This window comes from Nannobrachium achirus (assembly GCF_963921795.1).
Source record: "Nannobrachium achirus genome assembly, chromosome: 18".
Classification (NCBI taxonomy): Eukaryota; Metazoa; Chordata; class Actinopteri; order Myctophiformes; family Myctophidae; genus Nannobrachium; species Nannobrachium achirus.
The window spans coordinates 31237366-31257152 of NC_137825.1; the positions used below are offsets into that span (position 1 = coordinate 31237366).

At 43.1% G+C, this 19787-nt stretch overlaps 1 protein-coding gene across 1 annotated transcript; it reads right to left on the minus strand.

The window, feature by feature from the left end:
• Positions 1-463: 463 nt before the first annotated feature.
• Positions 464-19787, minus strand: plekhm1 (pleckstrin homology domain containing, family M (with RUN domain) member 1). Its single transcript, XM_080748181.1, has 13 exons — positions 19632-19787; positions 17096-17185; positions 14503-14747; positions 13713-14110; positions 13187-13430; positions 12006-12498; positions 10534-10696; positions 6996-7976; positions 4782-4927; positions 4284-4477; positions 3292-3355; positions 2410-2567; positions 464-2095 (listed from the first exon to the last, which is right to left on the minus strand). The coding sequence occupies exons 2-13, from the start codon at positions 17147-17149 to the stop codon at positions 1990-1992; spliced, it is 3246 nt and encodes a 1081-aa protein (XP_080604307.1). The 5' UTR covers positions 17150-17185; positions 19632-19787; the 3' UTR covers positions 464-1989.

Consider the following 19787-nt stretch of genomic DNA (forward strand, 5'->3'; position numbering starts at 1 on the left):
TACTAAAATATCTCAAAACACAGATTGAACACAAAAAATAACTCAGGATTGTGTTGATCTTGTCCCAAACAACAATAAAATAAGATCTGGTTGTCCCAGAGATTAACTGGGCCTTTAACAAATCTTTCACAAATTCCTCTACTTCGACACATGGTGGTGCCCTTTAGCCATGTACAGTATAATAAACCAAGTTATTAATATTATCCAATGTTTAACCAATATTTGCAGGCTGTATACAAACGAACTGTAGATGCCCACATCTCAAAAAGAATAGACTAGGCTGATGTATAAAATATGCCAAAGTGAATATTCATAGACCATGTTGTCAGTAAAATGTCTTAAAGACTAGAATGGCAAAGAGACTTAGAAAAGGCAATGTTGACTGAAATTAGTTTATCTTTTTAATTGATCAATAAAGTATAGGCTAAATGAGACATTAACATAAAGAATTTGAGAACAACAATCAATCAATACAGCAAAGTTCTATTTCAACATTTGGTAGGTGGTGTAATGTGTTCAAAATGTCCCATAAAAATACTCTTTCAGCAATGGCTGTGCAGAGATGCACGTTTAGAAAAAGAAGGAAAAAGAAATGTAGTTTGCTGTCAAGAGGTTTCAGAAAAGGTATGTTTTTATGCAATATCAGGTGAAATGTCCTACTGTTACTGAAATCAAACAGAACCAACATTTTGACAACAATACGTGTATTTTTCAGAGGAATAGATTGGCCACTAATACCACTATCAAAAACTGTTTGTGTAAGTGTGACATTAGCCCAAATCTGAGAATAAGTTAACTTCACATAGTCAAGGACATTACAACTTGAACTTTAGTTGAAATATCCCTTTAACAGTCACGCCTTTCAGTGCAAATGTGCAAAGTATGAGAATGTCAAATTAATGTTCAGAAACATTGAGAAATCCAGTCAAGAAGTACTGTATAAAGAGTAAATAAAAACAAACAAACTACTGTATAATCATGATTTATACATTTCCACCATTTCACCAATCTTTTCAGTATGGCCACACTAGCAGCATAGAAACAGACTAAATCTAAATGTCAGAATTTTCAGAAAAAACACCAATGTCATTGTGTGTGTCAGAAAACCTTAGACAGTTTGATTATTAAGAAAATAAGAAACTTCAACATAATCTTGATAATAAATGTGATTCACACATTCACACAATTTAAGCCATTCCCCCCCCGCACTGCTTGCTTCTAACATTCAACTGGGATGTCAATTATAAAATCTCCAACAAGGCAATGTCTAAAATCCTTTTTGCAAAGCTTTTTTGGCACTATATTAATAACATAGAAAAAGGTGTACGTTTAAATAAAAAGCAAGGCACATTATAATCAAGATCTTAAGTTAAGTAGAACATTTCAAGTGTTGTTTTTTATTCATTTATACATTTGTTATAAAAACTTTTTTCCCAACCCCACTTTGTCAATACCGCCGATAGGCATATGACTTCTATGAGTCTCCATGATAAGTATAGTGTAAAGCATCTTTTGTAAACATGACAGAATGGAGAAAAAAAGGTTCTGTTCATCACATACCAATATGACCAACAATACAAAATAAAATAAAAAACACTTTAAAAGTGAGCAAATTGGCAGAACCCTTCATTGTGACTCAAACCTTTATTTAATGTCTATGACTGATCTGAATTAAACCTACAATAGTGAAATTAAAGTTGTCTGTACAGTGCACACCGTCAGTAACACCCATCATGTCAGTCAAGGGGACTTGCTGAGTCACTCTGGCACACACATCCACTTCAATGGATGTTTGTTTTGGGTCAGTCAGAACAGACGAGCCCCACAACATAATTGCACTTGAGGATTAGTTGACAAAAAAAAGCTACATTTTGTGTTCCTTTTGTCCGTTTCTTTCCATCAATAATCTTATAGCTTCCAGGAGTACAGACAGGAAGGGAGCCCTGTATGATGGCAGGTTTGCTACAACGGTCTGCAGTCTGGCGCGTCTCAGCCTTGCACGTCATCCAGGTATTTCTTACGACGCTGGCAGCGTGGGCAGGAGGGTGACTGTGCATGGCAGGCCAAGTGAAACACAGCCTTACAGTCTTTACACCTGGAAGACAGAAAGAAAAGGTGCATGAAGATGAGGACTGAGGAAATAAAGCAAGAATGCTTACCTAAGACAAACCAATGCGATTCACCTCCTGAAATAACTTATGTCTACGTTCAATGACATGTTCAAAACAACAAAGCGGACAACATTTGCACAAGTGTAGCTAATTACTAATTACTCCCCCAATTTAGACATAATGGCAATTCATTCCTCCCTATAGATTTCTGAATTGTCACTGCTGTTGTGGCCGACTCCTATAGTGTGTGTGAGTGTGTTGAATTTATTTGAATTGAGTGAGTGTGGCTGCTGCCTACCGGGTGGTGCTGTCGACCTGGAAGGGGAAGATGACGTCGTCGGAGTTGCAGATCTGGCAGTAGAAGCCGCGCTGGCTGCAGAGTTCACATTGGTGCACATGGCTGGAAGCGAACTGCACCAACGTGTTCAGGTATGCCACGTACTGACCCGCCGCTATCTGCAAAGCACACACATACACACACGTGATAGTATCGTGAAATCTGTTGGAAGGAGAGAGTATAGGCAACGCAATCGCATGCTTCATGTATCGAGCAACACTGATGAAAGGGATTTAAAGGAGAATTCCTGGCCTGGAAGGCTTTTTTTAACCTTTAGTTGGTGGTGTTCTCTCACAAAAAGGTCCAGGCATTTTTTCTCTCTCTTCATAACAGGCAATCTTGTCCATTCCCTGACCCGACCACGACTCCAAACCGAGGCGATTGGTTATAATGATAATCCTAAAGTAAATGTATGTCATACATACTGAAAGTAGTCCCTCCAGTGTTATTTTCACAGGGCGCTGCCATTATTGTTTACAAAACGCACATCTTTGAACTCTTTGAAACCTCATCCGTCTCGGGAGACTTCTGAATGTGCGCACCCTGCGTTTGGTAAACAATAATGGCAGTGCCCTCCGACACTGGCTGGACACTGCGGCCTTCTAGGCCGGAATTCTCTTTGACACTGGAGATACACAGTAGTGTAGAGTGGAAGTATTGTTTACCACATTGTTTACTTCTACATTCTTCCACTTCTGATTATTGAATATTTATTGAAATTGATTAGTTGCCTGGTTCCTTTTTATACTCTCAGATAAATGAACACTCAGGATAGGACACTCAAACTGAATGGCAAGCTGAATATATCATAACAGTCATAGAGGAGGCAGTATGTTTGGATACCTGTCGCAGGTCTATCACGCTGTAAAGATGGCTCGACTCCAACAGGTATGTCCGCTGCTGCAATCTGAGGAGAACCCAATAACAAAACAATGCTTGTTAAATATACAAAAACATGGAACAACCTCAGATTCCTATGTCGATAATGGCAACACAAAGCGGCATATACGTTAACCATATTAAGCGTGGCATCCCAATTTTGTAAAAATGTAAAAAATAAAAAGAAAGCTATTTCTGCTACTAGATTGCGTGCCCGAAACCCTGGAACCACACAAGTCTGGAATGACGAAAGTTGGGAATGCATGCCCCACCTGGTTTAACCGGTTATGCATACCCGTTATACAGGTATGGGCATAAAAGGGATACTGACAAACAGGTATATTAGTCTAATTCAATCTGAAAATCTGACCTTTGAGGCAAATTGTGTTCATTTAGGGTATAATGTACACATTTTTAGGGGTACATTTATTAAGGGGTGCTATATCCAAATCTGCTGTATGCCCAGCTCAAGACAAAAATGTCTGCTAATGCAGAGGTGGAGAAAGAGTGTAGCAGGTCTATGGAGCAGGAATAGAGTGGGGCACCTGTGAGCCCAGGCCAGGAGGAGTGCTCATAGTAATCCAGAACCAACTAGATCCTGGATAACTGCACTGACTGCCATATTAACCCACCACCAGCAGAGGGCTTTCCTCTCCCAACTGTAGGTGTAGGTCCTCTACAGTCTACACACAATGGTTCTCAAACATCTCAGGACCCAAAAGAAAAATGAGTTTGCCAAACTAGTGAAAATTGCAAATCTAAAAGCTGGATCAGCTTTTTCACTACTTCTTGAAACTCAAAAGCCAAATGTAATCTGTATAGGATAGGATATGATTGTACAACAAAGTACTTCCTATAGGGATGAAAGAAGTGGTTGAAACTGAAATTAAGTGGTTGAAAGTGCAACAAAGTTCAAAGTGAAACAAGTTTCACACAACACAAAGTGCCCTTCATACCTGGCTTGGACATTCTTACAGGCACCACTGCGGCAGGTGAGCAGGTAGTCTCCCAGCAGGCGGAGGCTCTGACGGAGGCGGTGTGCCTGGCCCATGGGTTCGGCGTGCTCCATCAGCTCCGGGTTCAGCTGCTCCAGGTTCAACAGGGGCTCCTGCTCGATCTCATCCAGCAATCTCAGGGCCTTCCGGGAAACCTGATGAGTCACACGCACATGCACACAGTATATAAGCGTAAAACTCATTTTAGTTTGGCTTCTTCAGATTTCTGCAGCATTAGTAATGTCTTAAAAAAATAAGACCGTATAAGGGAAGAAAAAAAATCTACGTATATATACATATACATATGATATGCATTGTTTGGACGTAAGTAAGATGTTGCACAAATACTAATTTTAGTGCAGTGTAGTCTTTGTTTCCAGAGGCATTTAACGAATTCAAGGTTCGGTTTAATGCCCTTTGCCCCTGTATGATACAGCACATCTCCACTGCTGGACCCACCTCTCGAGCTGTGAGGTCCCAGTTGTGCACCATGCGGGCTGGGATGATCGTGGTGTCACCAAGGTGACAGGAGTCACAGTAGTACTGGCCCGAGAACTCGCACAGCCGCGCTCTTCCCAGGGAGAGGCCGATCTGCCGAGGGCAACCTGCACGAGGGACAGAAAATGATATAAATATAGCAACATATATTCCTAGTTTCACATCAAGGTTGTGGTATGACTTTACCATAACCTTGGAATTATTTTGATACAAGGGGAAGAAAGTAGAGCTTAATAGCTCAGCCCGAGCCCGACGGGACCCGACGGGTCGGCGTGGCGCGGGCCGGGCTGGGCTCAATTTGTCACGTATATGTCGGGCTTTGGGCTGGGTCGGGCTTTTATAATCCGGTAGGCAAGCAGCGCGGTATCATAATGTCTCTGTGACTGTGTAAGCCGCGCGCTCATAACTCTATCGCTGCGCCGCTGCTGCGCCGCTCTTAAGAATTAACTGCTTGAACTTAACTTCCATTTTTTTGTTCAACTATACCCTAGATACCTAGAATTACATTAATTGCCTTACAAACCAAAAGTAGCAGCTCACATGAATTTCATTTCAATACATTTAGAAGAGCCAGTAATCTTTTTACCATGTTCTCCCCAATTTAATTGTTATGCCAATGAATTCCTCCCCGCACACCTTTGTGTGTTGTCACTTCTGTTGTACCCTACAAGGCTCACCCAACAGTGAGGAGCCCCCACCGGGAGGACATAACGCCTACATCCTACAGGCACCGACTACATGCAGTGACAAAGATCACCCTCCCCCGTCGGCAATTATGTTCATATACTGCACTCGCTGGGTGGACTCGAACCCCTAGACCAAGGGTCTTCAACAGGGGGTCCTCGAAAACTTTGTGTGATAGAAACTTTTTTTCTCCTTTTTTTAAGCATTTGAACCCTACCGTCCATATTCTGAGAACTTTAGCCAAAAATAGCCGATCTACAAGCTCAAAAGTTGTGAGGCGATCAAAGAGGTTTGGAAGAAAAGAGCAGACTTATTAGTATTGATGGTTCAAGTGGTTAAATATCTGAAAACACAAACTGACATGAATCCAAAATATACTGATGATTGTGCTGTCAAACGATGAAACTATGTGGAATCTATGAAAAGGTTGTGGGGTCCCTGCTTCATCTCTCTCAAGCAAGGGGTCCTTTCCTTGGCCTGAAAACGTTGAAGACCCCTGCCCTAGACTCCACAGTGGTGGGCAGGTACTTTACCACTGTGCAATCCGAGCCCCTCAACATCTCACTTGCATTTCATTTACAAATATTGTACAGTTACTCTACTGTTAATACATCAAATCCCCTGAAAGAAAGCTAAAACATTTTTCCTTTGTGAGATTGGACCACAGCCAATTTTTCCTTTGTGAGATTGCACCACGGCCAACAGATGTCAAGCATGTGATGATTTCATGCATATATAACTAGCCTAGTTTCTGTAACTTCCTCATGTGAGCAGAGGCTCTTTACTTCTCCATTGTCACACATAACAATCTCTCGTATTGTTAACAACACATCCAGCAATGAAGATTTAAAATCAGGGGTTTGCATGTATGTTTATTTATTTATTATTATTATAAGTCATTATATGGCGGTGATGAACTATGAACTACCGGTCATACCGGACAATTTAACGACTTCTTAAGCCCTATATACTTTGTTGTCAAGATGGGAGCTTGTAGATCAGCTGGGTAAATAGTCAGAGTCTGATGACCTGCAGTCAGGAATCCCCAGGACCCATGCATCTGGAGTCTTATTATTAAGACTTGCATGTGGTAGGGAGAACAAAACTGGGTGAATGGATAAAAATAACTCAAACCACCCACTAACGATTAGTGGGTGGTTCAAAGAAGTATAAAGGGAACCACTTCAACCCTTTATACTTCTTTGATTGGGGTCTGCTTTTTCTCTCTACATCACTTTTCATGGAAAATAACTAATCTGCAAGCTCACAAGGTGTCGGGTGTATTTAACCTGTTTTCTCTATCTCTTAGTTTTGCTCTCAGTCTACGTCTATCCTCTCTCTTCTCCAAGAACACTACAAAACAATGGAGCGCACACAGAAAATAACATTTCACCCATTGCGTTACACCTGAAAACTGTGATGTGTAAAACTGATTCTTGATCTGTACAACAAGTCGAGAGAGTGCAATCAAGCTGAAAACTCCCAAATCACCTGCACACTTGAAGTTCTGCTTGTCCAGCCCCCTCTCTGACGGCACAGTGTATAGATGAGCCAGCAGCACTCCATCGCCTTTTAGTCTGTGTTGCACCAGTCTGTGGATGTTTCCCGCAATGCCCTGACCCCCTACTGCTGGCTCCTCCGATAACCCATCCTCCCCGCTGTCCAGGTAGGAGTCCAGAGCTCCACGGATCAGAGCCCTCCAGGCGCGTGCCTCCTCAGGGCTCTCCGCTCTCAGCCTCAGCGTCTCCTTGCAGGTCAGGAGTTTAAAGAAGGACTCATCTCCCAGTGAGACGGCTGGAACAACATCCCGAATGACTTCGATGGGGTGGCCCATCCGCAGAGACTTGCGTCCTTCCTGGACCCAGAAGCCCTTCAATGCCTCTAAGGAGAGGGAGAAGACAAGCCGCACCCACGTCCGGCCATCAGCGTCTGGCGAGAAGTACAACACGGCTTCTTTGATGGCGTCTGGCTCTGGGTCTGCGGCCCGTGTCCAGTCTAGGTCCTGTGGAGGCACCGCACACGCTCCACTGGCCTCCACGTCCATGGACGATAAGCCTCGTTCAGGGCTGGAAGGGGTGGAGGATGTAGACAATGGCGAGGGTTCATTCAGACCGTTCGTGAGGGGGACCTGCAGCACTTCCCACTGCTCGTCAATGCGCGACGTCGGGCGACATTTGTTAACCGCTTCCACAATGCGGTCCACCCAGTCCTCTGCCTCGTCATGATTGGCTGCCCGGAGGTAGAGGTGCCTACCCGAGAAGGCCAGCTCGAAGCGCCCGTCGGATGAGGTGACACGGGCGTCCTCACAGCGCAGCAGGGAGGAGTTCTCGCAGCCGGTGCGCTCCTCAGCATCGAGGTAAAGGCGGAACTCAAACGGGGACAGCTCACAATAGTAGTCTCGCCACCTACCCAACACCCCGCGGTATTCCAGGTGACCAAGCTTCAGCAGGCCACGGAACGGGTTGGACAGCCCTTACAGGAAGAAGATGGGGAAGATGGGGAAATGACAAGGACAACAAGACACATTTAGCACCATACAATAACAATTTGGCTATTGGTTTACTTTCATTCTGTCACTTCAGATTATTTTGGGTGTGACAAAAGCACAAAACCGGTTTCAGCAGTACATCTGATCCTACAGTCACCAGAAAAGGGCAGTGATGAACAAAACATGAAAAGGGAGTAGGGTTTAATCTAGGTAAAGGATATGTTACTGTAAGGTTCAACATTAATGAGGAAGTAACGTCCATGAGGACCTACGGGGTCCCATGGCAAGCTCCCCTTAGATTGCACCCCTTCCATGAGTTTATCTGTGATGGTAACAGAACAAGAGGTTTGGTTTCCACCCTCTATGGTTTTTTATTAGACTGTAGTTATGGGCCCCTATCTGTTGATACTGTTTGGAGGAATGATGTACCAAATTTGGACCCTGACTTTTGTTGGGACACAGTATGGTCTAACATTAGGCTATCTTCTAGAAATCCAGACCATCAACAAATTCATTTAAATTTTGTTCATCGGACTTATTTAACTCCCCGCAGACTATGTGCTATGAGGATTTTGAATAATCCCAACTGCACTCTCTGCGCCTCAAATAGTATTGGTACCTTCCTTCACATGGTTTGGGAATGCCCAAATGTGTCGTCATTCTGGAATATGGTTGCCTCCAAACTTTCAACTATTTTTAGTATTAATATCATATCTTCTCCTTCTTTATTTTTATTAAATGACGTCTCACAGTTGCAACTAAACAATATACGCAAGCGCATCTTCTTTGCTGGATTAACGGCGGCGAAGAAGATGGTAGCTACGCGGTGGAAACCTCCTCATACGTTAACGTTCCGCCAGTGGGCCTTGACCTTTCTAGATATAGTATATTTAGAGCAGTCGATAGCAAGGTTACACGGAGCAAAAGAAGAAAACATTAATATGTGGTCGGACATTGCAGATAAGCTTAAGGCTATGATTCAAGAAATCACTATATAGTGGTAACAGCCTAGCACAGGCATGCACTATTGTACATTCCGTGTTGGTCCGGGGAAAGGGGGTGGGTGGGTTTTCTTTTCCTTTTCTTGTTTTGCTATTGTTTGTGTTGTTTGTCTGTTAATTGCATTTTTCTTTTGATCAATGTTTTACTTTTTCTTGTTCTATTCATATGTATGTCTCTAATTTCATGTTATGGAAAATAAAAATAATTGATAACAAAAAAAAAACATTAATGAGGAAGTGAGCCAGGCTTTGTGCTTAAAAAAACGACTAAGCCCAGAAAAAAGGGAGCGATAATCACAATATACTAGTGCTGGGCGATTCTTGCTAAAATGAGAATCTTGATTTTCCTCCACAAGAATCTAGATCACGATTCTCACACGATTTTTGAGAGCCTAAAATGACATAAAATAAGGGTTCATTTGGTTTTATTTAATAAATAAATAAAAATAATACAAAGAAATATATATATATACTGTATATATTTTGAAGTCCGCAGACCGGGAAAAAGCGCTCTTATTTTGAAGTCCATCGACGAAGTCAAGAATTGACGTTCGTCTAACTTGACACGTGCTATGCTGCTTGCTAGTGCTACATACAGTCTTCCTTCACACAGTAAACGTCTGTCAGACAGACAGTCACAGGGAACCGCGGCACATGACGTTTTTTCCTACTGAATGATATCTGACTGCGTGCGTGTGTCTATGTGTGTGTGTGTGTGTGTGTGTGCTGTGTGGTAGAGAGAGAGAGAGAGAGAGAAAGGGGAGAGCAACGGAGGCACGGAGCTGTATCAACACAAAATATTACGTAGTTTTTGTAGAAAATTCTTGTTGAAAATTGGGCAAAGTTAAGATAATGAATATTGCACTAAAAGGCACTGACTAAACAGTTGAAAGAAAAATTGCACACATCGACAGTTTTACACACACACACACACACACACACACACACACACACACACACACACACACACACACACACACACACACACACACACACACACACACACACACACACACACACACACACACACACACACACACACACACACACACACACACACACACACTAGCCTTAGTTTAGGACATAGCTTAGGAGACTGCAATCTTTCTTGGACATGCTGACTATAATGTTCCTTATTATACACTCATGCTTTGAAAGGATGAAAGGAAATACTTGAACTTTCCTATACATTTCAACACAGCTTTCCCCACAGATAAGAAATATATGACTTCTTGACTGGAAAGTGGAAACTGAGGGAATTGTCACTCTACACCAAGAATATTTTGAAATCAAATTCTCCTCGTCTACTCCGATGTTTCTTAATATGTGTTCTTTTTATTTCAGTGCGTTTGTTTTTCAGTGTGACAATAAGTGCTAATTGACCACTTAAAAGTGTCACGTATATTGACTTGCCCATAAAAACAGGAATGTCAGGTTGAGTTAAGTCAGATCTTGAAACCATTATATGGGCACATCTGTAACATAATAAATCTACATCTACTGTAGCCAAGGCAATGATCGGTGTGTTTTGACCAAATACCTATTTGTCTGCGGTGGACCACGCTGGGGGGTGACTGAGGGTTCTCAGACTCAGAGGAGGGGGAGCTCAGACCATTAACACTGGCTGAGGACTCCTCTAGGTCCGACACTTCCTCAAGGTGGGGCTTGTAGATGTCGTCGTCTGAGATCCAGGAGTGTGTATACTGCAGATGACAGTACAAAGTCATTCTCTCTGCTATACAGAGCTATGCGTAATTTGCTAACTTATACCAAGAAGAATACATAAATTTTTCTGCGGGGAAGGTTGCACTTTGTGTCATGCACTCAAAACCACCACATCTACAAGCTTGTAGATCTGTTCTACCACACATCTCGAAGCTTGTAGATCTGTTATTTTCGGTACGCGTCAGAAGCTGCAAGCAATGCGAACGGAGAACACCACATACATGTAGGAAGGATAGAAGTGAATCACTTATGTACTTTGGGAATAAGAAACAATAGAGTATTTTAATGAGTTGAAATATTGCATCCGGTGCTTGCTTATTGCACGTTGTTCCAAAGTTATAGTGATGTCCACAAAAAAGAATACTGCTCTACTCTACTGTGTGTGGTGCTTAACCGAGATGCACCATTGCACCATACTTTCACTTGGGACAGGAATCCAACATTGTTTTGTCCACCAATCACAGTTTCAATCATTTATTTCCACATCAACTTCTAGTGTTAGAGTTAGCTGAAGTGTGTGCTTAAAAATCAAAGTCATCGCAACACAAAATAAATCAAAACAATCTGAATTGTTCAGGCTGGATCTGTAAGATTCAGTGTCCCAACAGGTCCAAGTGCCAGGTGCCACAGTGGATGGCCCAAGTCAAATTTCACACATTTCAACAGCAACAATAAATATGACATAATTATAGAAATACATGAGAGAACTTCTCAGCAATAGTGGAAATGCACAATTTCAAGATGAGCCAACAGCTTCCCTCCTGAAATGTCCCATTTCAGGGAACAAGGTTTTATGTGAACTCTTAACCAATAATGTTTCATAAGAGTTGTGTGCGTTATGGCTCATTACAGCAATGTAAAAAATGTTTTATGAAACCATAAAACACGAGGGATCACAACGACCTCCACATTACATCACACTTACAGTAAGTTATAAGAACTTTGGATGTCAGAGGAGCAATGTGTGTTTGTACTTGTATTACTATACTTGCGAGTGCCAAATGTCCCCACAAATATAGTGGTAGTAGAATTTCAGAAATAGACATTATGAGGACCATTTTAGGATTAAGCATTTAGAGATTGGTTTAGGAGTTTGGTTGGAGCTATGCCTGTTTTACTTATTTGGGAAGAATGTCACTCACCGACAGATAGCTGATCTATAAGCCCACAAAGGCTGTTCGGCAATTCTTCTGGCATCCTAATATTTTGATGACCCAACATGAAAATATTATATGTGACTGTGTGCATGTCACTTTCACTACCCCATTTGTCTGCAAATACACTTACCGATAGTGATTCTGCTGACATTTGCCTGCTGAGGTTACTGGCAGGGTGAGAGAAGGCAGGATCCGAGCAAACAGTTTTGAGGCTGTTTGCTGAAGGCTCAGAGCTGCACTCTGCAGGGTACTTCATCGACCCTACTTCAGGGTCCTTCTGGACAATCTCAGTCTCTTTCTTATAACTGGACACATATTCCTCCTCCACAGGCTCGCTGATGGCCACTTCTGTATCCGAGCGCGACTCAGAGGAGTTGTCAAGCCGTGATTCTGAAGAACTGAGGATCGACTCGGGGGCCGGTTCTGAGCGTGGAGGTGAGGAACTTGTTGTCCGGTCTGCAAAAACGGGGAAGGGCGTGGCCGGGCCGTGGATCTCGCCGTCAGAGCCGCTGCAAGCAGTGGTATCAGATATGTGGTCAGGACCCACGCTGGAGACAAAGGAGTCTTCCTCACGCATGGAGTCCTGGCTGGAGTGTCCGCTGCTCCGAAAGTCTAACAGTACACTGCAGAGACACGACAAGTTTCAACCAGTGCATGGCAAGAGGACAACATTTGATTGTAAATGAATGTGCATGCATTTGATAAGATTTGGAGGATAGGTCATACATATGCATGCATTTTTTTAAGAGCAAGAGGTAAATACATCAGAAGTCACTGGAAACCAAACACGGTCGACTTTACTGAAAATATTCAAGACTTTTTGAGGATAACAGACAATGGTATATGTTCACTAATAGTAAATGTTATTAAAGAAGCCTGCACACTGCTCTCCACATAGGTTAGTAAACTGATGTGTCTCGATATATACGTCCTTCTTCATTGTGTCTTAATTTGGGCTGATGGATTGCACTTTTTTAATGGGTGTGCACTCTTCGGCAACAGTCCGCCATTCCGAAACACCGCTATTCCGAAGCAGGGTTAGGGTTAGGTTTAGGGTTAGGGTTAGGGTTAGGGGTTAGGGTTAGGGTTAGGGTAAGGGTTAGGGTTAGGGTTAGGGTTAGAAGTCAACGTTCGGAATAGCGGTGTTTCGGAATGGCGGGGTGTAACCGCACTCTTCAGCTGAATAATTCAAAACAAATGTCCACCGGTTACCAGCACTTACCGGTAATAGCTTTTACCATTATTATTCATCTTATAATATTTGTTATTATTCACTTGCAAGCGCACACACGCACACAAACAGTAACATACTCTTTGTGTGGCCTCTTGGTGGCACTGTCACCATTGGGGGACAGGTCCAGGTCACTGCGGGGGTCCTGACCCTGCAGGAGGCTGTCAGAGCTCAGGCTGGACGACAGCTGAGAGGAGCCCGCCGTGTCCAGGCTCAGATTGGACGAGTTCATGGCGGCGAGCGCCCCCGCTCCCTTTCCCACCAGCACTCCGCCTGGGCCCCCTCGGTGCACCTCCACCGTGTCCGAAGAGCCCGACGATAGAGCTGTCACGGTTGCAAATTTTAATTGACGATTAATTGTCACACAAATAATTGCGACTAACGATTTCATTGTGTTTTTGGCATTGACGACTGGAACATATGAATACAAATTTAATTTCAGTTTTTAAGTATTTTATACTTAAATATTTTTCTGAAAATAGCAGAAATCGCTGATCTACTGTCTAAGCTTACAACGCATCATGACGTGACGATTATGCAAAATAGTTACGATTATGTCAAGTAATTGTGGATTAGATGATTATGTAATAATTGTGACAGGCCTACCTGACGACTGTGATGCCGTGTCCCACGACTCCTTCGGCTGGGAGGCTGAGCCGCCATTAACAGGGGGAGGTTCGAGGTCGTCCGCCTGGGCGGCGGGGCAGAGCCCGGCCAGAGCCAGCGGGGTGGTGGTCCACTCGTTGAGGACGGCCGACTTGTAGGAGAGGTCGAACGTGAGCGAGGCCAGGCCCTGCAGGTAGCTGATCAGCACCTCGCGCTCCTCAGGGTTGAGGATGAGCGCGCTGGGCTGGTAGTGGGACTGCAGCTTGGAGCCCTCCCTGAACAGGGAGACCAGGTAGCACTCCACCAGGCCGTGGTTGAGCGCCAGCCGCAGCCAGGCCCGGCACCGGCCCACGTTTGTGCTCACGAAGCTCAGCTTCTCCAGTTCCGCAATCACGTCACTGTGACAGGGAACAGCAGTGATAATAATTTAACTTATTTGGTTAGCATCTTTCACACACTTCCATGTAATGGTCATTAACCGCGTGGAAACTGGTGTTCCTATTTTGGGAACGTCATTATAGGCATTGTTTTTTCTTTTAGTTAATGTAATACTGCATTGCTTTGAATGAATTGTGGTTATCGTTGGCCTGCCGGTCATATACTTTTGTAGCAATCTAAATAGCTCTGATTTAGAGTTGAGTTGTTCAGATCAGCAATTTCTGGCAAAGGGTTAGATTTGTAGAAAAAAGCAGTCCAAGTACAGTTGTAACTCGGGTCACATAAATCTAGAGGGTTTTTGTGGTTAATAACATGTCTGTGGTATGTGATCCTTGCTGAGCTCTTCACTCACCGGTGGGTGACCGCTTTGAGCAGGCTCCAGAAGACGGGCTGGGGGAGGGATCTCCTCGCCCCCTTCTTTTTGCGGCCAGCGGCCTCCGAGTGGATGTGCTTGCTCTTGATGCCATGGATGAAGATGGCCTCCAGGGCACAGCAGAGCAGGTTGGCATCCGCATCCTCACTGGTCACCACCGCATCTGACGTCACGTAGCGCTTCTGCAGGGCCTTCAGTGACAGCACCAGCTTCTCTTTGATCCACTAGTCAGAAACACGATGATGATTATTGTGAAAATGGATGAATAATAAATCAGTTAAAAAGATGTGGTGGCGCTATAACAGGACGATTAGAAAGATTTGGGCTGGAGGCTCTTCCCTGACCTACTGGGAGTCTGTGTGCAGAATTTCACATTGATCGGACGGACAGACAAAAAAGATAATCCCTCTCCATTGGCCTGGTTGAGGATAATACACATTATCATTTTTAGCCTTGTACTGGCCCTCTAAAGGTGAGGTTCTCATATTAAACCTATAAACTTGAGCACACACAAATAATATGGAATGGATCTTATTTTGAATGAGGGAAGGAACTGGGAACGACAGGAAGATACAACAGTGGCAAAACTTGGGGAAAACATTTGTCATAGTTCCATTAAGAGAGGAGGAAAGATGGCTCATTGACCGTGTGACTTTCAAACGTTTACCTATTGAGTCACCTCCAGTCAGCTGACAGGCACAGAGTGAACATCAACTGGCCTACATTATGCAATACACTACAGGCCATCAACATTTATCAGACTGAGAATGCCATTGTCTGTGTTCTGTACATTGGGTACACTAGCAGCTGTGCTGCCGTCAGCAGGGCCTTTCTACAAATGCATTACTATGCTACACAATAGAATCCCCCAAACCCCTGAGTCAAAATGAACATGATTTACTCTGACTGAAATCCACCCAAATCTCTAATGTCTAATTGGCAATAATTATGAATAACAGTTTACCATGAAATTCATATATCTGGCATTCGTTTTTAACCCCACTGCTATTAATCCCACATTGCTTAGATGTGTGGACAAGGCTGACCTTTTAGCTTTAGTTTATTTGACAATATTAGACTTGAATAAGGCGCTCTGGCCAAGAATGACTGAACAGTCGATGTGACAATTTTGGCTAGCTTAGCCCAGCTATGCTAATGTTATCATCTAAACAGTAAACGGACGGCTGCTGGGAGCCTCTGGAAGGAATGGACCTGACGTCACTTCTGCTTCATGTCAGAGCAGCCATGAGCTATCGATGGACGAGTGGTGACTAGGGAAGGTTAGACGATCGCCGATTTTCAGATAAAAATCATTTATTTCGTTTTTAATGACCCAGTACGGTAAAAGACGGCGCGGCTGAGACTCCTTGCTCAGATGTCCGGTATATTCCAGTTTTAATATTAAGGGGCTCCCCGTGGCTTGCAAAGTGTTAAAGGACCACCTCACCTCTGGGACAACCAGATCTTATTTTATTGTTGTTTGGGAGTTATTTTTTGTGTTCAATCTGTGTTTTTAGATATTTTAGTATTTCAGCATGCTACAACTGGTCATATGATGCATTTTAACACTCTTGTTGCCGTTGACATGTCAGCTCATCAATGAAAGGGTTAATTAACTACATGTGCCGTTGACGGGGCAGCTTGTCAAACTTACTGTAATACAGTCAAGCTGTTATGACTTACTGTACGTCTGGTCTGTCCATTCTGCATCGGTAATGTCCGCGATTTGTTTACAACGCATGTTGGGCGTGCACGCCAAGTGAAGATCCTCCATAGAAATCCATTGATCTTGCAATAAAGACACTTAATTTACTCAAAAAGACATTTTGGTCCCAAGGCTGGCATGTTTCATGCTAAAAATGCACTTGCATGGGGGCCGCCATGACACTTTCATGTCAACACACTGTTCTGTGACTAGAGGGGGTAAAAGTTGAAAAAAAGTGGCCAAAATCAGCGCAAATTCCCGCCTGGCCCTTCAAAATAAGAGCGAAGGCCTATGGGAGGAAGCGGAGTGGCAGCTTGCAAAATTCATCCCTTCAAAGTAAGAGGCAGCAAAAGTGTAGAGATAGAAGAATAGAGATAGCCATACAGACCAGTGAGTACATCACTATAGAGGACCAGGTCATAGTACATTAATTTATAATGCTATCAATCTAAAATCTATAAAAACCACGCAAAACACCACAACTAGAAGTGAGAATCTGATGATTCTCAATGTGGGGTCAGGGGACTACCATGGGTCCTTCAGAGTTCCAGGGAGTCTACATTTAAATGATTGATAGTTAGATAGAAGTAGGAATCGGTAACTCAGAGAGTGTACAAATGGAACCAAGGAGACTGACTTGGTCCGTCGTAGCCTAATTAATATCAAAGTGGGGGTACTTTTAATTAAAAGTCTTGCAAAGTACTGTTCTAGATTAGGTTTAACAAATGTAAGTTGCTACTCCTGAAAGGCTCTGTGCAGTGGTGAATCAGGTCTGAACTTAGTTTAGGTAAATGCCACAAATAAAAAACGATCTAATCTTCTAGAGTTACAAGATCTTAAACTGAACAACGTGGACTGTTGCTTTACCTGTGTGACATTTTTGGCCTCTGGCGATGGCTCTGGTGTCTGTGTGGCAAGCATGGCACCTCCAGAGAAAGTTTATTCCCACATGGCACACTGGAACACAAAAACAAAACAAAACATATTCCTTTAGGAATGCGCCCCAAGAGGCTGGGTCTGGATTGGGCACATTGGAGGAAAAAAAAACACCCTCCAAAACGTCCGGTTACACGTCTCCATTCCGACATGTCTCCTTTCCGACATCCAACCCTATCCCTAACCTCTATGGAAGTGTTGCCACTCCGACAATAAGAAGTCACTGTCGGAATGGAGACATGTCGGAATGGAGATCACACCCCAAAACGACCAGAGAGGCCTTAAAGGAGTAGTTCACCCCCAAAATGACTTTTTTTCCATTGATTACTCATGCCTGGAGAGTAGAGTTCAATAATATTTTTAGTTTTTTGTCACATTCCTAAGACAAAAATGTGATAACAATAAATTTACCCCCATTGATTCCGGATGGGGACCAGTTTCGAAACGGGTCCCCATCCGGAATCAATGGGGGTAAATTTACTCGAATCAAATTTTTGTCTTGGGAATGTGACAAAAACCAAAAAAATATTATTGAACACTACTCTCCATATGGCATGAGTAATCAATAGAAAAAAGTCATTTTGGGGGTGAACTACTCCTTTAAGAAAGTTTGCCTACAGGCAAAAAGAAAGTCAGGAAGACCCAGTAATGGTTGGAGGAAGCCAGGAAGGCCTGTCAACCGAAAGAGAAACCCAGAGAAACCAGCTGGCTCATTGAAAACTGCCAAATGTCCTTCCTTATGTATTCACCACTTACTTCCCTGTTGAAACGTTATCTGACATGATAGTTTGGCAAATAAACTGTGAAGGTGTGTTTTTGCAGCCAGTTTGCCAATCATGCACATCACAATGAATGCCCCTCCGAACGCAAATCACTGCAACGTTACTTTACAGCAAATGTCTAATCTGCACTGTCGTGGCTTCTATGTTTCAGAGTCTTGCACACGGTAAAATCACAGTTAATCAAGTCATGTGATAGTGATTAGAGGGTTCTTTTTGGCTGCAGGAAAGAAGCCACACACAGATGATGAGACAACTCAATCAAAAGTACGGTGAGAGTAAATCACAGCATTGTCATTCAACTGTTGTAAAGGAACAGAGAACATCAAAGGCCGACCACACACACACACACACACACACACACACACACACACACACACACACACACACACACACACACACACACACACACACACACACACACACACACACACACACACACACACACACACACACACACGATTGCTTCCAGCAAACACATAACACAATAACACTGCTGTACAGTAACTCAGAGCTTACACATGTAACCAAATGGGGTTAAATATGCCCAAATGAATGTCCACTTTGTTACATGTGTAGCCAGTCAGAGTTAAATGAAGACAACGTTACAACAAAAAGAACAAGATGGGGAAGGATCTCCTCATGTATCCGTAGTACTAGGGAACACAACACACTGAGGACACCAACTGCTGGAGCTCTCATCCAATGCCATTTTGACATTACAAAGGCATTAAAAAACAAAACTTCAGACCTCACAAAACAAACTTATCAGGTTACTACTTAACCTCACACATAGGACTCACCTAACCCCTGCTCATTATGCTTCTTATATTATACTCAAGGGATCAGTGCCCAATCTGCCCATACTTCAATAACGTGACACACACACACACGCACACACACACAAAAGAGGGAGTTCCACTGATCTCGTCAACCCAAATTCGTCACAAACATGGGGTTAAATTCGGCTACCAAAAAGTGGAATGCCATTGCCCTACCAACAGCCATCAAAAAGTGACTCTGTACCCTCCTTCAAACCCGCCATAAAGTCCTCAAAGCTGGACAGCAGGAATGATGATGTCTTGTATGTTATAGTATTATAACATACAAGTCTTTACATTTATTCTTGATAAATTGTATACACAGGGCCACAATTTGTTATCCTTTTGGCATCACTGTATTATACAGTGATGCCAAAAGGATATACAGTCTGTATATTTATAATCGTACCACTGTAGTATTCAATCAATCAAACAAACAAACAGTGTGACTGTTATAAAAGGCTAAACTGGCCTGCATGTTAATTTCTGCTAACTTTAGCAAACAAGCTAAAACACTTGCATATCGGGCCGGAAAAACTTTAACAGTTCAATTAATACGGGTGAAATGGGCAAGAGGACACACAGATCATGACCATCACCATCTAATCCATTGCTTTAAGTGGTTCTCAAACAAAGTGGATTCCAGGGACTGTGTGGGTTCCTTTAGGGTTAGGCAGTTGGGGGTCTAAATTGACCCATACAAGTATGTAACTCTGGCAGTGTACAAATGGAACCACATTTCATTTGGTTCCATTTGTACACTGTCAGAGTTAAGGGGAGACCATGAAATGTTAAAGTTTGAGAAACACTGCATTAAACGACAACATCAGCTGATACACATACACCGCTGGTACAACACCACGTTACCTCGGTCATTACGGTCCAAAAAGACGCAGAGCAGCGACCAGGAACGTCCAGAAATTTCGCAAAAGAAATGTTGAATCAATCCGTGGGTTGGTTTTCCACCGCGACAACGTTGATACAACGTCTGTACATTAAGATGACAAAGTGATAATCTTCTGC